The sequence below is a fragment of the Sinohyriopsis cumingii genome, chromosome 15 (genome assembly GCF_028554795.1).
Source record: "Sinohyriopsis cumingii isolate HCF-2022 chromosome 15, ASM2855479v2, whole genome shotgun sequence".
Classification (NCBI taxonomy): domain Eukaryota; kingdom Metazoa; phylum Mollusca; class Bivalvia; order Unionida; family Unionidae; genus Sinohyriopsis; species Sinohyriopsis cumingii.
This window is the reverse complement of record NC_142975.1, coordinates 52,245,161-52,262,850: the sequence shown is the minus strand read 5'-3', so window position 1 is coordinate 52,262,850 and position 17,690 is coordinate 52,245,161. Positions and strand designations below refer to the sequence as shown.

The following is a 17,690-nucleotide window of genomic DNA, read 5'->3' as shown; positions in this document are numbered from 1 at the left end:
TGACAACATCTTTGTGAAAATTAATATAAACAATTACAGGAGGTGTAACAAGCCCACTTATATTGACATCACTTATATCTGCCCATGTTGATCAAAATAGAAAGTCCTGGTCCTTTGGTCTATTATTACTACCAAAAATACAAAGTCCTGGTCCTTTGGTCTATCATTACTACCAAAACAGAAAGTCCTGGTCCTTTGGTCTATTATTACTACCATAATACAAAGTCCTATTACTTTAGTCTATTATTACTACCAAAATACAAAGTCCTGGTCCATTGGTCTATTATTAATACTAAAATGCAAAGTCCTGGTCCTTTGGTCTATTATTACTAACAAAAATACAAAGTCCTGGTCCTCTGGTCTATTATTACTACCAAAATACAAAGTCCTGGTCCTTTGGTCTATTATTACTACCAAAATACAAAGTCCTAGTCCTTTGGTCTATTATTACTACAAAAATACAAAGTCCTGGTCCTCTGGTCTATTATTACTACAAAAATACAAAGTCCTGGTCCTTTGGTCTATTATTACTACCAAATTTGTCATGTTTATATTGATGCCGAGATATATAAAAAAAAACTACAGAAGTTTCAACAGAAGCCCTAGGTCCCAGCTTGAACAAAGTCTTTGCTTCCTTATCATTTATATCAGCAAGCTGGTACTTTTTGGCTGACAATGGATTATACAGTACAAAAAACTAGATGACCACATTTTTTAAAAGAAAACATCACCCTCCTCACCTCCTTCCACCATGTCATACATTTGGGACATTTCTTGCATAGCTTACTCTTCCAGCTCTGTCCTGGGCCTTTATCAAGTTTCATGCATTCACAACTTTGCTTTTGACCCCCAATTTATATCAGTACTTAAACGTACTCTGCTATTATACCCATATTCTTCATACCTGTAGCACACACAGGTGTTGGAATCTCTTCACAACCCTACAAACTAACCCAAGTCTCTCTTCCTGAGGTATTCCAGGTTCAAAGCTCAGCTGATGCAGTGCGCTGTGATGGGATTTGCCTCCATTATGTCATTTCTTTAAATACTGTATATATTTTCTAATGGGATGTGACTGATACAGCAATTTTCTAATATGTCACCTATACCCAAATTCATGAAATTTTTGTGTCTGTGTACTGTATTTTTCATGCATTATGGATTGTATAGCATAATGGTAATACAAATGTAAGTTGTCAACATACAAGTGTATTTCAAACTGGTTTGGTCTTGTATTTTCATTTAATCAAAATTTCCATTGTTTATCTTCTCAAAGCGTAAATCCTACACACTGATGAAAAATGACCCCTTACAGAGGAATTTCACTTGCATGCTAAATTTTCGTAGTTTTCAGCCTTCCACCCCTTTATCTCAACAGCTACTTACACTGACAGCATTACCTTGGGCCCAAGGATGTCAAGATAAATCAGCACTACCTTGGGTCCAAGGATATCAAGACAAATGGCTAGTACTGTATTACTTCATTGCTGTTTTGATTTCAAGACTACCAACAGATTCAGTATCCTTCCAAGTTTCACTAATTTTCTCGCAAACTATTTATTTAATAAATGACTTCGTCTATTATAAAGCCTACTAAAGACTTTCACTTAACAACAGTACTTTATACCGCTCTATTATTTTTAAAAATTAATTAATAATTGACATCATGGAGACTTACTTCCTCATAAATACAACACAAACAAGTGTTGGATGATAATAAAACTTGTTATCTTTTTCTCTTTTTTATTAGGGCCTAGGAGGCCCATATTTTGTTCTATATGTCTTACGTGTTCAGACACAATGCCACACAATACAGTTAAAAAGTACTTGGTGTAAGGGTTTGATCTGGTTTATTGTTTTATAGCACAAAAACACAAAATGGTTATTTAGTACTGAGGAAATAGGTATAATGTGCCTTGCCCATGGGCACACATCAGTTACCCACCCAGGTTGAACCAATTTTAAGATGAGAACCTGCAAGCTAACCACTGAGTCACTGCAGCTTCTACATGCTGTGATGGGCTTATGTAGTGTCCATAGTACAACAACACTGCTTTGTGTTTTGTATCGACAGAGTCTTTAAACAATGGGAAATGTTTTGACCAAATGAATGCATGCTGTAATTATAGGCACCTTATTTCCAATGTATAACATGTTAAGTTAATAAATCATCATTCGAGGTCACCTGCCATTCCATTCATGTCCAGTGTCTAATGCACTTGATACAGTTTATCTCCAATGCACATTGTCCTTTTCTATCCTGCTAAGAGTTTGTACATCCATATGGTGCCATTCCTTAATATCATTGGGATATCCTCTGCTTGGTCTTTGTCTAACTGCAGTTTTATCGATCATTCCAAAATACACTTTTCTTCATCTGTTTGTTCTCCATTCTGCAGAGATGCTGGATCAAATGAAGTTTTTGTTCCTAATATCCACATTTATCATCTTTTGTTGTCAGTGGATGTGTAGAATTCGTCTGTAGAACCTCATATCAAAAGTCAATCAAATGTTTCTGTCTTGTTTCCTCAATGTCCATGTTTCACAGGCAACACTGAATATGCATGCCCTGATCATGCCAAGTATATATATATATATATATATATATATATATATACCAAGAACTTGTCAACATCCACAATAAAATGTACAAAAAATATTAATCACATGACCTGTACTTTTGAAATACAAACTAATCAACAAAAAGAATATTCTAAGCCTTTCATAATGTTTAACATGAAGGATATAACCATGTAAAGAAAATACAGAAATGCCTGACCATAAACTGATAGACAGCAGACGGCACTGTGACTACTTTGCCTATACTTAATGTCATGAATGACTGGCAAAAACAATGTTGTCCATTCCTCTCTACTGGAACCTTCCCAAAAGCCTGTGCTAGCCAAAATAAAATCAATAGAACTCATGAAAAAATAAATCCAAAGACAAAAGATATATATATGGAATGTGTTAATTTCTAAATACATGCCCTGATTTCCTCCATTTCCTGTACATGTTCATACAGCCGGGGGTTGATAGCCTCTAAGTTCAGTAAGGGCTGATCTTCAACTTCCTTTAGAAACTGCAAATTCTGCTTGGACACTACAAAATATGAGGTCAGATCAAACAAAACTGTTTTACCTTTTTATATAGGTATTATTGATCTAGTTGCTCATGAATTCGTCTTAATTTTCCAGTATGCCAAATCCAAGAATTCATATACTGAAATGAATTTTTGACTCAAATATTCAAAGCTGTTTAGCTACAGTCTGACCCCGCTATAACACTGGTCAACAGTGAAATCATTACTGACTTGAAAAGGCCCTAATCTGTAGTATTTTGGTGTGCCGAACACGAATATAACCGCGAAAAATTTGTATTGGCTCTCGTTTTGAAGATATTCATATACCTCATTTTCTATGTTTCACTGTGTAAATTTCTCCAGTAGGACTGCAGCAACATCCGGAATAATGATGTAACATTGCATAATACCATCATGCTCACATCATCCACAGTTGATTGCATCATTTTCTGATGCAATGCAATACTAATGCCATGCGGCTGCTGAAGTAAGTTGACGTCAGCAGTGTACTATACATGTGTAGGCCTATTATACTAATGCCAGGCGGCTGCTGAAGCTGACGTAAGTAGTGTACTATATAAAGCCCAACCAGATAGGTTCAGCATTTAAAATATTTTAGACGTTGTGCGAGACAGTTCAAGCTACTGTTACATAAAACTTATTATTTTATCCATTTACGTACAATAAAGAACAGTAATGCCTCGAAAGTGTGTTAATACCGCGGACAATTTTTGCTATATTTGTGGGGAAGTGACATTTGCCAACCAGAAGAAAAGTATCAATTCTCAAGTGAAGAAGGCATATCATCTTTACTTCGGATGCAAGGTTGGTGACCAAGACAAGCCTTGGGCTCCGCATATATGCTGTGCTACATGTACAACACAGCTTTCACAGTGGTTGAATTGCAAAAGGTCATCAATGCCGTTTGCAGTCCCAATGGTGTGGAGAGAGCCAAGCAACCACCTAAATGACTGTTACTTCTGCTTGGTTCCTCCTCTTTCCGGCGGAATAACGAAGCGAAAGAAGTCGAGAATAGTCTACCCAAACATTCCGTCTGCATTGAGACCAGTTCCACATGGTGAGGGACTTCCTATTCCAGAACCTCCAGCAGAATATTCTCTTGATTCATCTGACGAAGACAAAGGTGAGTCGACCTGTTCTTCTCCTGGTCCATCAGCATGCAGTGATCCAGATTTTCACTGTGGTGCATCATCAACCCCACACAGAATAACACAGGAAGAACTAAATGACCTGATTCGTGATTTGGACTTATCAAAGAACAAGGCAGAATTGCTAGGATCAAGACTCCAACAATGGAATCTTCTAGAAGAAGATGTCACAATTACTGCATATCGAAAGCGCCACCAGCAATTGGAGCCTTTCTTCAGAAAGGAAAGTAATCTGATATTCTGTTCCGATATTGAAGGCCTCATGAATGCTTTAAAAATCACTCATGACCCACAAGAATGGAGACTATTTGTGGACTCTTCGAAACTGAGTCTCAAGGCTGTGCTTTTGCACAATGGAAACATTCTTCCATCTATTCCAGTAGCGTATGCTGTCCACATGAAAGAGACATACGATAACTTAAGGCAGCTACTGAATTCCATTGAGTATAACAAGTACAGCTGGCACCTCTGTGGTGATTTGAAAGTAGTTGCCCTTTTAATGGGACTGCAGCAAGGATATACAAAATACATGTGTTTCTTATGCGAGTGGGATAGCCGAGCAAGGGAAATGCACTACATGAGGAAGGAATGGACTCACAGGCAGAATGTAGCCATTGGAGAGAAGAATATCCAACACCCAGCTCTGGTTGAGGCTCAGAAAATCTTGCTACCACCCCTTCACATCAAACTAGGTTTGATGAAGAACTTCGTGAAAGCCATTGACCGGACTTTGCCAGCATTCCGATACCTGCATGAAAAATTCCCTCGACTCAGCGAAGCAAAGATTAAAGAGGTAGTTTTTGTGGGTCCTCAGATTCGAGAGCTTTTCAAAGATGACCGGTTCAACAACTTGCTGGAAGGTGACGCGAAACAAGCATGGAATGCTTTTCGCCTAGTTTCTACAAACTTCCTAGGAAATGTTAGGGCAGAAAACTATAAGGAACTAGTAGAAGACATGTTGATGAAGTATAAGAAACTTGGCTGCAATATGTCTCTAAAGATTCACTTCCTTCATTCCCATTTGGATTTCTTTCCTAGCAACTGTGGTATTGTTAGTGATGAACACGGCGAACGTTTTCATCAAGATATCGCAACAATGGAACAAAGATACCAGGGAAAATGGTCCACTACAATGCTGGCTGACTACTGCTGGACACTCCTCAGAGATGCTCCCGAACAGCTGTACAAGAGACAGGCGAAGAAATCTAAGATGTAGTCAATGACTTGATTTTTTATAGGTAGGCTATTACAGTTGACCTTTTACTATTGGAATGCATTTCGTTATGTGAACATTAATTTCTTGCAGATTACAAAAAAACTAGAGCCAATTTTGCAATTTGACTGTCATATTCGTGTTCAGCACATAAAAATTGATAAGAATTGACTAATTTTATTTCAGTAACATGACTTTTGTAAAAATTTGTTGTCCAGTGTAACATGATGCATGTACCCAAAAGAATATGCAGGGAGGGGAGGAATGTAATAAATGCAGAAGCAAAAATATGTCACAGGTCATATAGGTCTGAATTCAGTGGAAAAAATAGCACAATCACATAACAAATGATGATGCACATTTACTTTTCAGTATGTCCCAAGTCGGTAAAAGTTAGTTTGCATTTTAAGCCTCCACTGGTAGCGTTCATAAGCGTAAACTTTTTTCCTGCAAAAAGGAAACTTTCACTGCACAGTAAATGTGTTCCAGTCATGTTGGAATATGAAACAATCCATCAGATTCCATTGCTTTTATTTAAGTTTGGTACTGACTTCCTTTGAAGAAAGGTTCTTTGTTTTTATTGAAGACTGTAGTCGGCTTTCTTCGATGAAGGGTGCATGCATTATTGAAGTCACCGCTAAAGGACAGGTTTGAAGAACCAAACAAATGCCTGTTTCTTTTTGTGGTGGCAACACCAACAACTGTATCGCAACTGTATTGAGACTGATTATTTTTATAAGCTTAGTACATTTTCATAACATTTGGTGCTTCAAAGGTAATCTGTTTTCTTTGAAATTTCAGCAAACTATTTTATCTGGGTACATTTTTAAAAAAGGAATTGGCTGTCATTTGGTCAACTGTAGTTACCGTTCCTCCCTGCTTACTGAATAGGCCAAAAAGCTTTTTTATTTTTATTTTTTTATTTTTACATTTGTGGTAGCAGAATGATGCTGTCTTACACACATGCATTAGAAATTTAGAAAAGAGTCAATGGACGATAGAGATGCAGGTCTGTTGACAGGGATTACTACAGTCTACAGAAAATATAACTGTCCTGAAGGATTTAATTCTGAGTGAAAAGAAGAGGAATTTTACTTACCATCGACATACAAATGTCAGTCTATGTAAATATATTAATTACCAGCAAGAGGCCGTAAATCGGATGAAAGATAGATTATGAGATAATGCCTCATTTGGTTGATCTCTGTTATCAGAAATGTCAACAACAAAAAAAGGGGATATCTCACAACATACAGTACTCATGCTAGATGTCAACATAAGCGAATTATGATATAACAATGCACTGTTAAGATGGTTTGTCAATATGGACAAAGAATTCATTTATGTAACAATCAATAAATCTCAGTGCATTTTATATCAAGTTTGCAGCTTCCTTTCATGGAACCTCTGAATTTCTACACTTCAAATGAATGGTTGTATATACAAGTTTAAACAGCTAACAATGTTGCCAATGTTGCCACCAAAAAAAACCCAACGCCAAATGGTATATTATGCCATGAATAAGAAGAAGAAAAAAAATCACAATTCACGATATTGACGAAGCCCTGCGCAATACCTAAATAAACTTTGTACACGTTATTTTTTCGTACTTTTAAGAAAAAACAACTATTTTTTTGTGTACAAGAAAAATACATATAAAATTACAGGAGACATGCCATGATTGTCTTGTATTATGCGATCTCTTCCCCAAAATGATAACATTTTATGTTTTTTCGTACTTTTAAGAAAGATTTTTTTTCGTGTACGAGAAAATATATGTGTATGAAATGTCGGGAGCCACACCATGAGCAAGCTATATTCGAATTTGTGTTATAATGGAGTGTGCTATAGTGGGGTCATACTGGATTTTACTTATATGAGGACAAGCAAAATAATCACGAGTCACAACTTTTAGACTATATAACAGGTGCCAATCAATATTTCTTTCTAATAGCAAATAAAATGCAAATAAGTGAATGAGTGGATGATTAATTCTATTAATCTATAAAAAAAAACTTTCCCTCACTCACCACTGTGTTTCCTAAAGTCCCAGTTGTGTACTATGTAAGCAGGAATGTGGGCCTCATCATTTTCATGGCACTCAAAACAGTAATATCCTCCATCATAGCTGCACACTCTTGGATTGCCATAAACTAGGAAAAACAAAATAAACAACATACAGACAAACCTGTGAACACAAGCCACCCATGTTTAAAGACTAATGTGGCCTTTGAACATTACTGACCTCTGTAAACAGGTTCACCTTTCAAACTTGGTTTTTGAAAAAAAATCTATGCAGTGAATACCATTATCATATTATTTATTATTATTGTTGCCAACATATTTGGTTAAGTGCACTATTCACTAAAATCATAAAATACATGTACATATTGTTCTCTTCCAATGTTCCAAACTAGATGATTGTATCCTGCTCACTTTAATTAATCTGAAAAGCCATCAGTGACTCTTTAAAATACCCAAATAATATTAGCCTGTTTTTCGCAACATGACAAAACACTAATTTAACTGACTGCTTACATATGACTGAAACAGACAAGTGACTCCTTTTAACTAATTTAATTAGGCTTAGAACCAGCATTTCATAAGAAGCTGATCAAGTCACCAAAAAAAAAAAAAAAAGACAATCTGGTTATGTGAGAGTCCTGTAAATAAATAGGGAATTAAAATCTGATTAATGTGGCTAGTATTAGTAAAAACATGAAACGATTTCCTTAACACACAAGTTATGAAAATACTGAATTCTGAAAAGGGAGGTAACTCATATCTCTCCTCATAGATTAATTGTCTTTAGAGACAGCTTTAACTTGCATGCAAATAAAACATAAATGTTGACAACCATTTCTCTGTAACTACACGATTGCTTTTTCCACCATTCTTCTCTAAGATAAAACTGCTTCACTTATGACTCGGACATATTAACACCTTTCAGTTATACTGATGACTGACATATTAACACCTTTCAGTTATACTGACAATGTGACTGATGCTTGGTGAGTACACATGATGAAAGAAATGTTTACACATTGATTCACATGCCATTCCTTTATCTACACAATGCCTTTTTCATCAAACAATAGTTTGATTTGCATACATACATAGGTCACAGTTAATATGTTCCAGTGATTGCATAAAGATTGCATAAAGATGAAACAGTTTTTTGTCAGGGAAAAAGTGGATGCTGACCAGTAAAGCAGGTGACTGTTACATACATGATTTTTATCCAACAAATTTGCTGGGTGGAAATTATAATGGCCATTGTGACCGGTTGACTGATATATAAAGATGATCACTGTATACACAAACTACATAGTATGTTTCATTAAGAGTTTGCAGAAAGAACTTGCCTGATATGGTGCATGGGCAAGCTGAAGCCATCAAGCTGAGATATATTCATACACCATATCAGAAAAGTTCTGTCCTCCAACTTTAAACGAAACGTGTGTAGTTTTGCATTTATTAATAAAAATCTTCTTTTATGCTTTCCAAATAATTTTTTGCTGCACAATGGAAATAGAATTCGAAAGAGATTGTGATTTACCAAAGAATGTGCCACATCTATGAATACTGATGCCCAGATGTAATTGAAAACCAACTTTTTTAAAATATTAAAATGTGCTTCTTCAATTATACTTACTCAATCATAATACATTAGAAGTCCATCTACTAACTCTACTTACCTTCTCAATAATTACAGCATTCTTTTTGTTAAAAATTCAAGTTAATGTTGACATTGCTCAGTCTATGTTTACTTTCTTTCCCATATCCCCTGTCAGCACCTCCAAAAATTAACATGTCCTAAATCCCGTCAGCACCTCCAAAAATTAACATGTCCCAAATTCCCTGTGAGCACTTCCAAAAATTAACATGTCCAAGGCAATTCAGGAAGGATAAAGAAAGAAATGAATGAATAATATTGTTTAAGAATGTGATTTGTTTTCCATGATTAATTTTAGTAAAATACTTTAATAAATAAGATAACACACTGCAGAAAAAGCAGTTCTATTTGTTCATGCACTGTGATACATGGGTAGAGATTCTGCAAAAAAAAAAAAAAGCAAAATGTTACCAATACGGTAAAAGTCAAGAATTTTTAGTTTTTAGTGCCCAGCACAACATTGTTCCATTATGATATTATGAAAGAAGCTCCTTTTCCATAACAAATACTCAATTTGTGGAAATTTCTTCTTGGACTAAGCCTGCACTGAGATCTTACTTTGAATCTGAACTGCCCAAATGGAGCATTTTATGTTCAATTTCCAACACTAGCCCATGTGCAAAGGTCATGCTGTGGTGTGAGAAATAAAATTACTGTATAAGTGTAATTAATGTAGATGAGTGTGATTTGTATGTGGAATAATAAGTGTAATCAATGTAGAAGAGTGTGAATTGTATGTGGAATAATAAGTATAATCAATGTAGAACAGTGTGATTTATATGTGGAATAGTAAGTGTAATCAATGTAGAAGAGTGTGAATTGTATGTGGAATAATAAGTGTAATCAATGTAGAACAGTGTGATTTATATGTGGAATAGTAAGTGTAATCAATGTAGAAGAGTGTGATTTGTATGTGGAATAATAAGTGTAATCAATGTAAAAGAGTGTGATTTGTATGTGGAATAGTAAATATAATCAATGTAGAAGAGTGTGATTTGTATGTGGAATAGTAAGTGTAATCAATGTAAGAGTGTGATTTGTATGTGGAATAGTAAGTGTAATCAATGTAGAAGAGTGTGATTTGTATGTGGAATAGTAAGTATAATCAATGTAGAAGTGTGATTTGTATGTGGAATAATAAGTGTAATCAATGTAGATGTTGTTGTTGTGGGGTTTAACGCCATTTTTCAGCACGATAGGCTATACATGGCGGCCAGTATTAATGGTGGAGGAAGAACCCGGAAAACCCCGGAAAGAACCACCGACCCACGAGAAGCTACTGGCAAGCTTTCTCACATGCCCACATTGGCTGAATCTTAGACTCGAACCGCCGCAGACAGAGGTGAGATGGCAGTGATCCGTAACGAAGAGCGCTTTAGACCACTCGGCCACTTGGGGCCCCTTAATATGTAATCAATGTAGAAGAGTGTTATTTGTATGTGGAATACAAAGTGTAGTCAATGTAGAAGAGTGTCATTTGTATGTGGAATAATAAGTGTAATCAGTGTAGAAGAGTGTGATTTGTATGTGGAATAATAAATGTAATCAATGTAGAAGAGTGTGAATTGTATGTGGAATAATAAGTATAATCAATGTAGAAGAGTATGATTTGTATGTGGAATAATAAGTGTAACCAATGTAGAAGAGTGTGATTTGTATGTGGAATAATAACTGTAATCAATGTAGAAGAGTGTTATTTGTATGTGGAATAATAAGTGTAATCAATGTAGAAGAGTGTTATTTGTATGTGGAATAATAAGTGTAATCAATGTAGAAGAGTGTTATTTGTATGTGGAATACAAAGTGTTATCAATGTAGAAGAGTGTTATTTGTATGTGGAATAATAACTGTAATCAATGTAGAAGAGTGTCATTTGTATGTGGAATACAAAGTGTTATCAATGTAGAAGAGTGTTATTTGTATGTGGAATAATAACTGTAATCAATGTAGAAGAGTGTCATTTGTATGTGGAATAATAAGTGTAATCAATGTAGAACAGTGTGATTTGTATGTGGAATAATAAATGTAATCAATGTAGAAGAGTGTTATTTGTATGTGGAATACAAAGTGTAGTCAATGTAGAAGAGTGTCATTTGTATGTGGAATAATAAGTGTAATCAGTGTAGAAGAGTGTGATTTGTATGTGGAATAATAAATGTAATCAATGTAGAAGAGTGTGAATTGTATGTGGAATAATAAGTATAATCAATGTAGAAGAGTGTGATTTGTATGTGGAATAATAAATGTAATCAATGTAGAAGAGTGTGAATTGTATGTGGAATAATAAGTATAATCAATGTAGAAGAGTGTGATTTGTATGTGGAATAATAAGTGTAATCAGTGTAGAAGAGTATGATTTGTATGTGGAATAATAAATGTAATCAATGTAGAAGAGTGTGAATTGTATGTGGAATAATAAGTATAATCAATGTAGAAGAGTGTGATTTGTATGTGGAATAATAAGTGTAACCAGTGTAGAAGAGTGTGATTTGTATGTGGAATAATAACTGTAATCAATGTAGAAGAGTGTTATTTGTATGTGGAATAATAAGTGTAATCAATGTAGAAGAGTGTTATTTGTATGTGGAATAATAAGTGTAATCAATGTAGAAGAGTGTTATTTGTATGTGGAATACAAAGTGTTATCAATGTAGAAGAGTGTCATTTGTATGTGGAATAATAAGTGTAATCAATGTAGAAGAGTGTGATTTGTATGTGGAAGAATAAGTGTAATCAATGTAGAAGAGTGTGATTTGTATGTGGAATAATAAGTGTAACCAATGTAGAAGAGTGTGATTTGTATGTGGAATAATAACTGTAATCAATGTAGAAGAGTGTTATTTGTATGTGGAATAATAAGTGTAATCAATGTAGAAGAGTGTTATTTGTATGTGGAATAATAAGTGTAATCAATGTAGAAGAGTGTTATTTGTATGTGGAATACAAAGTGTTATCAATGTAGAAGAGTGTTATTTGTATGTGGAATAATAACTGTAATCAATGTAGAAGAGTGTCATTTGTATGTGGAATACAAAGTGTTATCAATGTAGAAGAGTGTTATTTGTATGTGGAATAATAACTGTAATCAATGTAGAAGAGTGTCATTTGTATGTGGAATAATAAGTGTAATCAATGTAGAACAGTGTGATTTGTATGTGGAATAATAAATGTAATCAATGTAGAAGAGTGTTATTTGTATGTGGAATACAAAGTGTAGTCAATGTAGAAGAGTGTCATTTGTATGTGGAATAATAAGTGTAATCAGTGTAGAAGAGTGTGATTTGTATGTGGAATAATAAATGTAATCAATGTAGAAGAGTGTGAATTGTATGTGGAATAATAAGTATAATCAATGTAGAAGAGTGTGATTTGTATGTGGAATAATAAATGTAATCAATGTAGAAGAGTGTGAATTGTATGTGGAATAATAAGTATAATCAATGTAGAAGAGTGTGATTTGTATGTGGAATAATAAGTGTAATCAGTGTAGAAGAGTATGATTTGTATGTGGAATAATAAATGTAATCAATGTAGAAGAGTGTGAATTGTATGTGGAATAATAAGTATAATCAATGTAGAAGAGTGTGATTTGTATGTGGAATAATAAGTGTAACCAGTGTAGAAGAGTGTGATTTGTATGTGGAATAATAACTGTAATCAATGTAGAAGAGTGTTATTTGTATGTGGAATAATAAGTGTAATCAATGTAGAAGAGTGTTATTTGTATGTGGAATAATAAGTGTAATCAATGTAGAAGAGTGTTATTTGTATGTGGAATACAAAGTGTTATCAATGTAGAAGAGTGTCATTTGTATGTGGAATAATAAGTGTAATCAATGTAGAAGAGTGTGATTTGTATGTGGAAGAATAAGTGTAATCAATGTAGAAGAGTGTGATTTGTATGTGGAATAATAAGTGTAATCAATGTAGAAGAGTGTGATTTGTATGTGGAATAATAAGTGTAATCAATGTAAAAGAGTGTCATTTGTATGTGGAATAATACACTGAAACAAATAGTCATGAAATGTTTTACCCATAAGCACAGGGCAGAAAATGGCCCTTATTCAATAACCTCTTTAAAGGCCCTTTTTTTTAGCATGTTTTCTGTAAGTCTGGTCAATTCCTACAGAACAATTTTACTGAAGAAGTAGTTTAAATGTTTTTCTAATTTTAGCAACAGTGGTCATACTGGATGTAGGACTGGCATCATTTGTGTAAAACTGAATGTGCTTGAATGCTATCTGTTGCATTTGGTCTAATTGTGTTGAATAGTTTACACAAAAATGCCTGAATGCTATCTGTTGCATTTGGTCTAATTGTGTTGAACAGTTTAAATGAAAATGCCTGAATGATATCTGTTGCATTTGGTCTAATTGTGTTGAATAGTTTAACTGAAAATGCCTGAATGCTATCTGTTGCATTTGGTCCAATTGTGTTGAATAGTTTAACTGAAAATGCCTGAATGCTATCTGTTGCATTTGGTCTAATTGTGTTGAATAGTTTAACTGAAAATGCCTGAATGCTATCTGTTGCATTTGGTCTAATTGTGTTATCAGTTTTCTGGGAAGGAGTCATTAAAAAGTTTTCCTATTTTTGCTAATGGCATCCATATTTTATGGTGGATCAGACAGATGTATAAAAATGAAAGCTGTCAAAGTTAGTTGAATTGTTTTATGAGAAGACATTTATTATATTTGTCCAATTTTAGTAATAATGGCCATATTGGATGATGGAATGGCATCATTTGTGTAAATATTAACGGTCTTCATTCTTCATGTCGGCAAGCCTTTGGTCAAGTTTTGGTAAAATTCTACTCTGTTTTTGGAGAAGAATCATTAAGGTTTTTATTTTCAATTACAATGGCTGTATTTGATGGTCTATCAACATCATTTGTATAAACCTGAAAGGTCTGCCTGCAAGGATGCTTTCTATCGGATTTGAAGAAATTCTGTTCAGTGTTTTTTTAAACAAGAAGATATTTAAAGGATATAACAATTTTAGTAACAGTTGCTATACTTAATGGTGTATTTTCATCATTTATAACAATTTAAAAGCCCTTCATGCCAGGATGTTCTGTACTGAATTTGGTCAAAACTTATCCTTTGGTTTTTGGCAAGTGGAAGTGGAATAAAATAGCAATTGCTGATGGATGCACAACACAAATCTCGTAAGGACACAAGATGATAACCATACCTTCTCTATCACACATCTTTTATATGATCACGACATGGTCCTGATGGGTGAAAAAGAGTGCTTAACCCTTGTTGGTGTTGAAAAAAGATGAAATACTTTTTTAAACTTTGGTGAACAATCAACAGGCTTATGAATCATGATCTGCAGGGATTACCATAAGCTACTTACTAAGTCCCACTGGCCTTTTACACCCCAAACATTGATAATTCTGGGCATCAAGCCCTTTCTCACTGCACACTTGTCCAAGTATGGGCAACCACGAATTCATTGCCTGCAGAAAAAAGAAAAATCTAGCAAAACATTTTGCATACTGCTGCTGCTTGCATGTAACATCATGCATTTCCACAAATGGAAGTTGCTCAAAGACAGACCAAAGTGGCACACAGAATGAAACAAAAAAATGGGAAAATATCTGTCAAACCTTTTTTCACAGGTGTGATAATTTTAGTTTCAAAGAAAACTCAGCAAATAAGACAAAATCTGTATACAGTCCCTGGCTGTTCACCACCTCTTGCCTTTCTAAAGAGCAATCTGTGTGTTATTTTAGTCTTTCTATCTGCAAACTTCCAATAGTGTGATTTCTATCATGTGAAATACTTAATTTTAAGTTAATAATTATGACCTAATGTTATCTTTTTCATCAATTATATGTTTACAGCTAATATATACATTAACAGGCAATATACAGTCACAAAAGCCTAATGGAAAATCTTAAGAATTACTTTCTGGCACTACTATTGGATTGCTTTATCAATGAAGTTTACTTAACAAATTCAACAACTACTGTAATCAGTTAATATATTGATGATAAAATTCTAAATATGTCTGAACTGACTTTTCCGAGCTTAAGTTCCAACTACCTTATATAGTTAAATATACTTTTCAATGCTTTTTTTGGCAATTTTTACAGATACTAGAAAATTTTTCGTAACTTCTCAAAATAAACTATAAAACACCTATAGTAAAGAGTAGACAGTCATTGCCATTGAATGCCATCATACAGAATTATATTCCTTTAGCTTGCAGATTAAGAAACGAAAAAGAAAAACTGAAGCAAGTTTTCAGTCGCAAATATATGGAAAACAAATTTAAAAGACAGTTCTGGAATTATGTTCAACACAAAAAAATGACAAAGATCTGTTTGAATGGCAATTTCACAAACTGAGAAACACAAAATGAATAACACACAAACAGATAACATTACTTAATTCATGCTCACTTCAAAAACATAATACAATTTCTCTACAACAAAACCATTTATTATGACTGAGAAAGAACTATAGGTCAAGGTGACCCACTTTTACATTATTTTCAGTAATACATGTAAAGTTTCATTTCTGTATCACCGGCATGTATCATTTGTACTTTTTTGAGGGTGTACCACTGCATGTACAGCCAACCCAACTGATGGACTGACTTTTTTCCTGCACATAATCCACGCATGCCTCCTCTAACAATAATCTTCCAATTCTGCTATTGATCTTTCAAGCCAACATACTTGGTAAGCAATCTCAAGTCATCACCGGCTGCTTTATTGTAGTTAAGTTATCTTGGTAGTTCAGAATCTCAAAATTGATCTTTGTTGACTGACGTTAAAAAATAAATAATTCTTGCAATGTTTCTGATGTACAATACACAATGTAATATTGGTTGAAATTTTTTTCTATACCATGATGATTAATATTAACCTTGGTTCAAAGTTTGATGTTAGAGTCTTTACCCAAAGTCTCTACCTGTCCAATTGACAAAAATATTGTTAAATGCTTTTTTGAGAAGCAAATGATTATAGATATATAAGGGTTATCAATGGATGTGAAGTCATGTGATTTGGATTTTTAATGTAGCTTTAACATTTTTTCAGCCATATTGCTACGATGTCTGCAATGTGGCAGTTTATAATGATGTCTAGCAGTGGGGCATCATGCCACAGACATGAAGCATGATGCCCCACCCAGTCACATTATCCTGACACCAGGCTGACCAGTCCTAACACTAACCTCTTAATGCTGAATGCCAAGTGATGCAGCTGTTAGTACCACTTTGTATAAGTCATTGGATATAAGTCACCCACGACTTCCCACATTTGAGATAGAAGCTCTAACTACTAGGATATCGGAGTGGTGATAATCAATGGAAAACAAGTGATTACCAACAAGTGTGACTCAGCCGACACTGAACCATTCAATAAGGTAACAATGAACCATTCAATAAACTGTCATTGAACCATTCAATAAGGTGACATTGAACCATTCAATAAGCTGACAGTGAACCATTCAATAAGGTGACAGTGAACCATTCAATAAGCTGTCACTGAACCATTCATTAAGCTGACAGTGAACCATTCATGTCAACAGTGAACCAGTCAGTAAGCTGACAGTGAACCATTCAATAAGCTGACACTAAATCATTCAATAAGGTGACAGTGAACCATTCAATAAGGTGATACTGATCCATTCAATAAGCTGCCACTGAACCATTCTTTAAGCTGACAGTGAACCAGTCAGTAAGCTGACAGTGAACCATTCAATAAGCTGGCACTGAGCCATTCAATAAGGTGACAGTGAACCATTCAATAAGCTGTCATTGAACCATTCAATAAGCTGCCAGTGAACCATTCAATAAGCTGACACTAAACCATTCAATAAGGTGACATGTCCATGCATCAAGGTGATATTAAAAAAAACCATACTGATCAAGCTATAAACAACAGTGTTTATTCATAGTTATGCATAATACTAGACTAAGAAAAGTATTGTTTCTAATCAGTCTTGCATTTAAATCAGCAAGCTACAGAATGGATATAATATCAGAACATAGATATTATTCAAACCAAGGCAGAAAAGCAGGCTGAGTAAGCAGTATTCACACATCAAGCTAACACTTAATCATGAGTATACAGGCATGTTAAGCTAGGAATATATGATGCTGCTAGTACTAAACAAAATAAAATAAAAATGTGTTCATGGAAAGTAGATGCACCATCATAGTACCTGAATTGACCAAAATACAAAAGTTAACTATGGTGTGATAGGCAGATGGATAAATGGATGGCCAGGGGTGACACTATATACACTACCACTGTACTACCACTGATGTGATGGTTAATAAAGAACACTGACCATGTTACTGGTGTCATGAAACATGGATCTCTTTACCAATGCATCATTTTTTCTTAAAAAGTTTCTTAAAGAAGAAAAGAATAACCATATTTGAAGAAATCCAAGATGGGGACATGTTTTTTCCAATATGCTTGGCTGAAACATAATCAATTTTTGATCTTCTGTTGCTTGCATCATTTTATTAGTTTCTAGTAAATGTTTCAAACAGGCATTAACTCCGACTTATTTGTGTTCATGA

At 34.4% G+C, this 17,690-nt stretch overlaps 1 protein-coding gene across 2 annotated transcripts in view; it reads right to left on the bottom strand.

Annotated features, from left to right (window-relative positions):
- Positions 1–17,690, bottom strand: part of LOC149781798 (pleckstrin homology domain-containing family M member 1-like) — a 95,791-nt gene that overhangs the window by 18,245 nt on the left and 59,856 nt on the right. For both annotated transcript variants that reach the window (XM_089935958.1, XM_089935959.1), the window contains 3 exons: positions 14,502–14,604; positions 7,495–7,617; positions 2,990–3,102 (listed from right to left, as the gene is read on the bottom strand). In XM_089935958.1, coding sequence (XP_089792084.1) covers positions 2,990–3,102; positions 7,495–7,617; positions 14,502–14,604 — 339 coding nt within the window. The remainder of the gene's footprint in view (positions 1–2,989; positions 3,103–7,494; positions 7,618–14,501; positions 14,605–17,690) is intronic.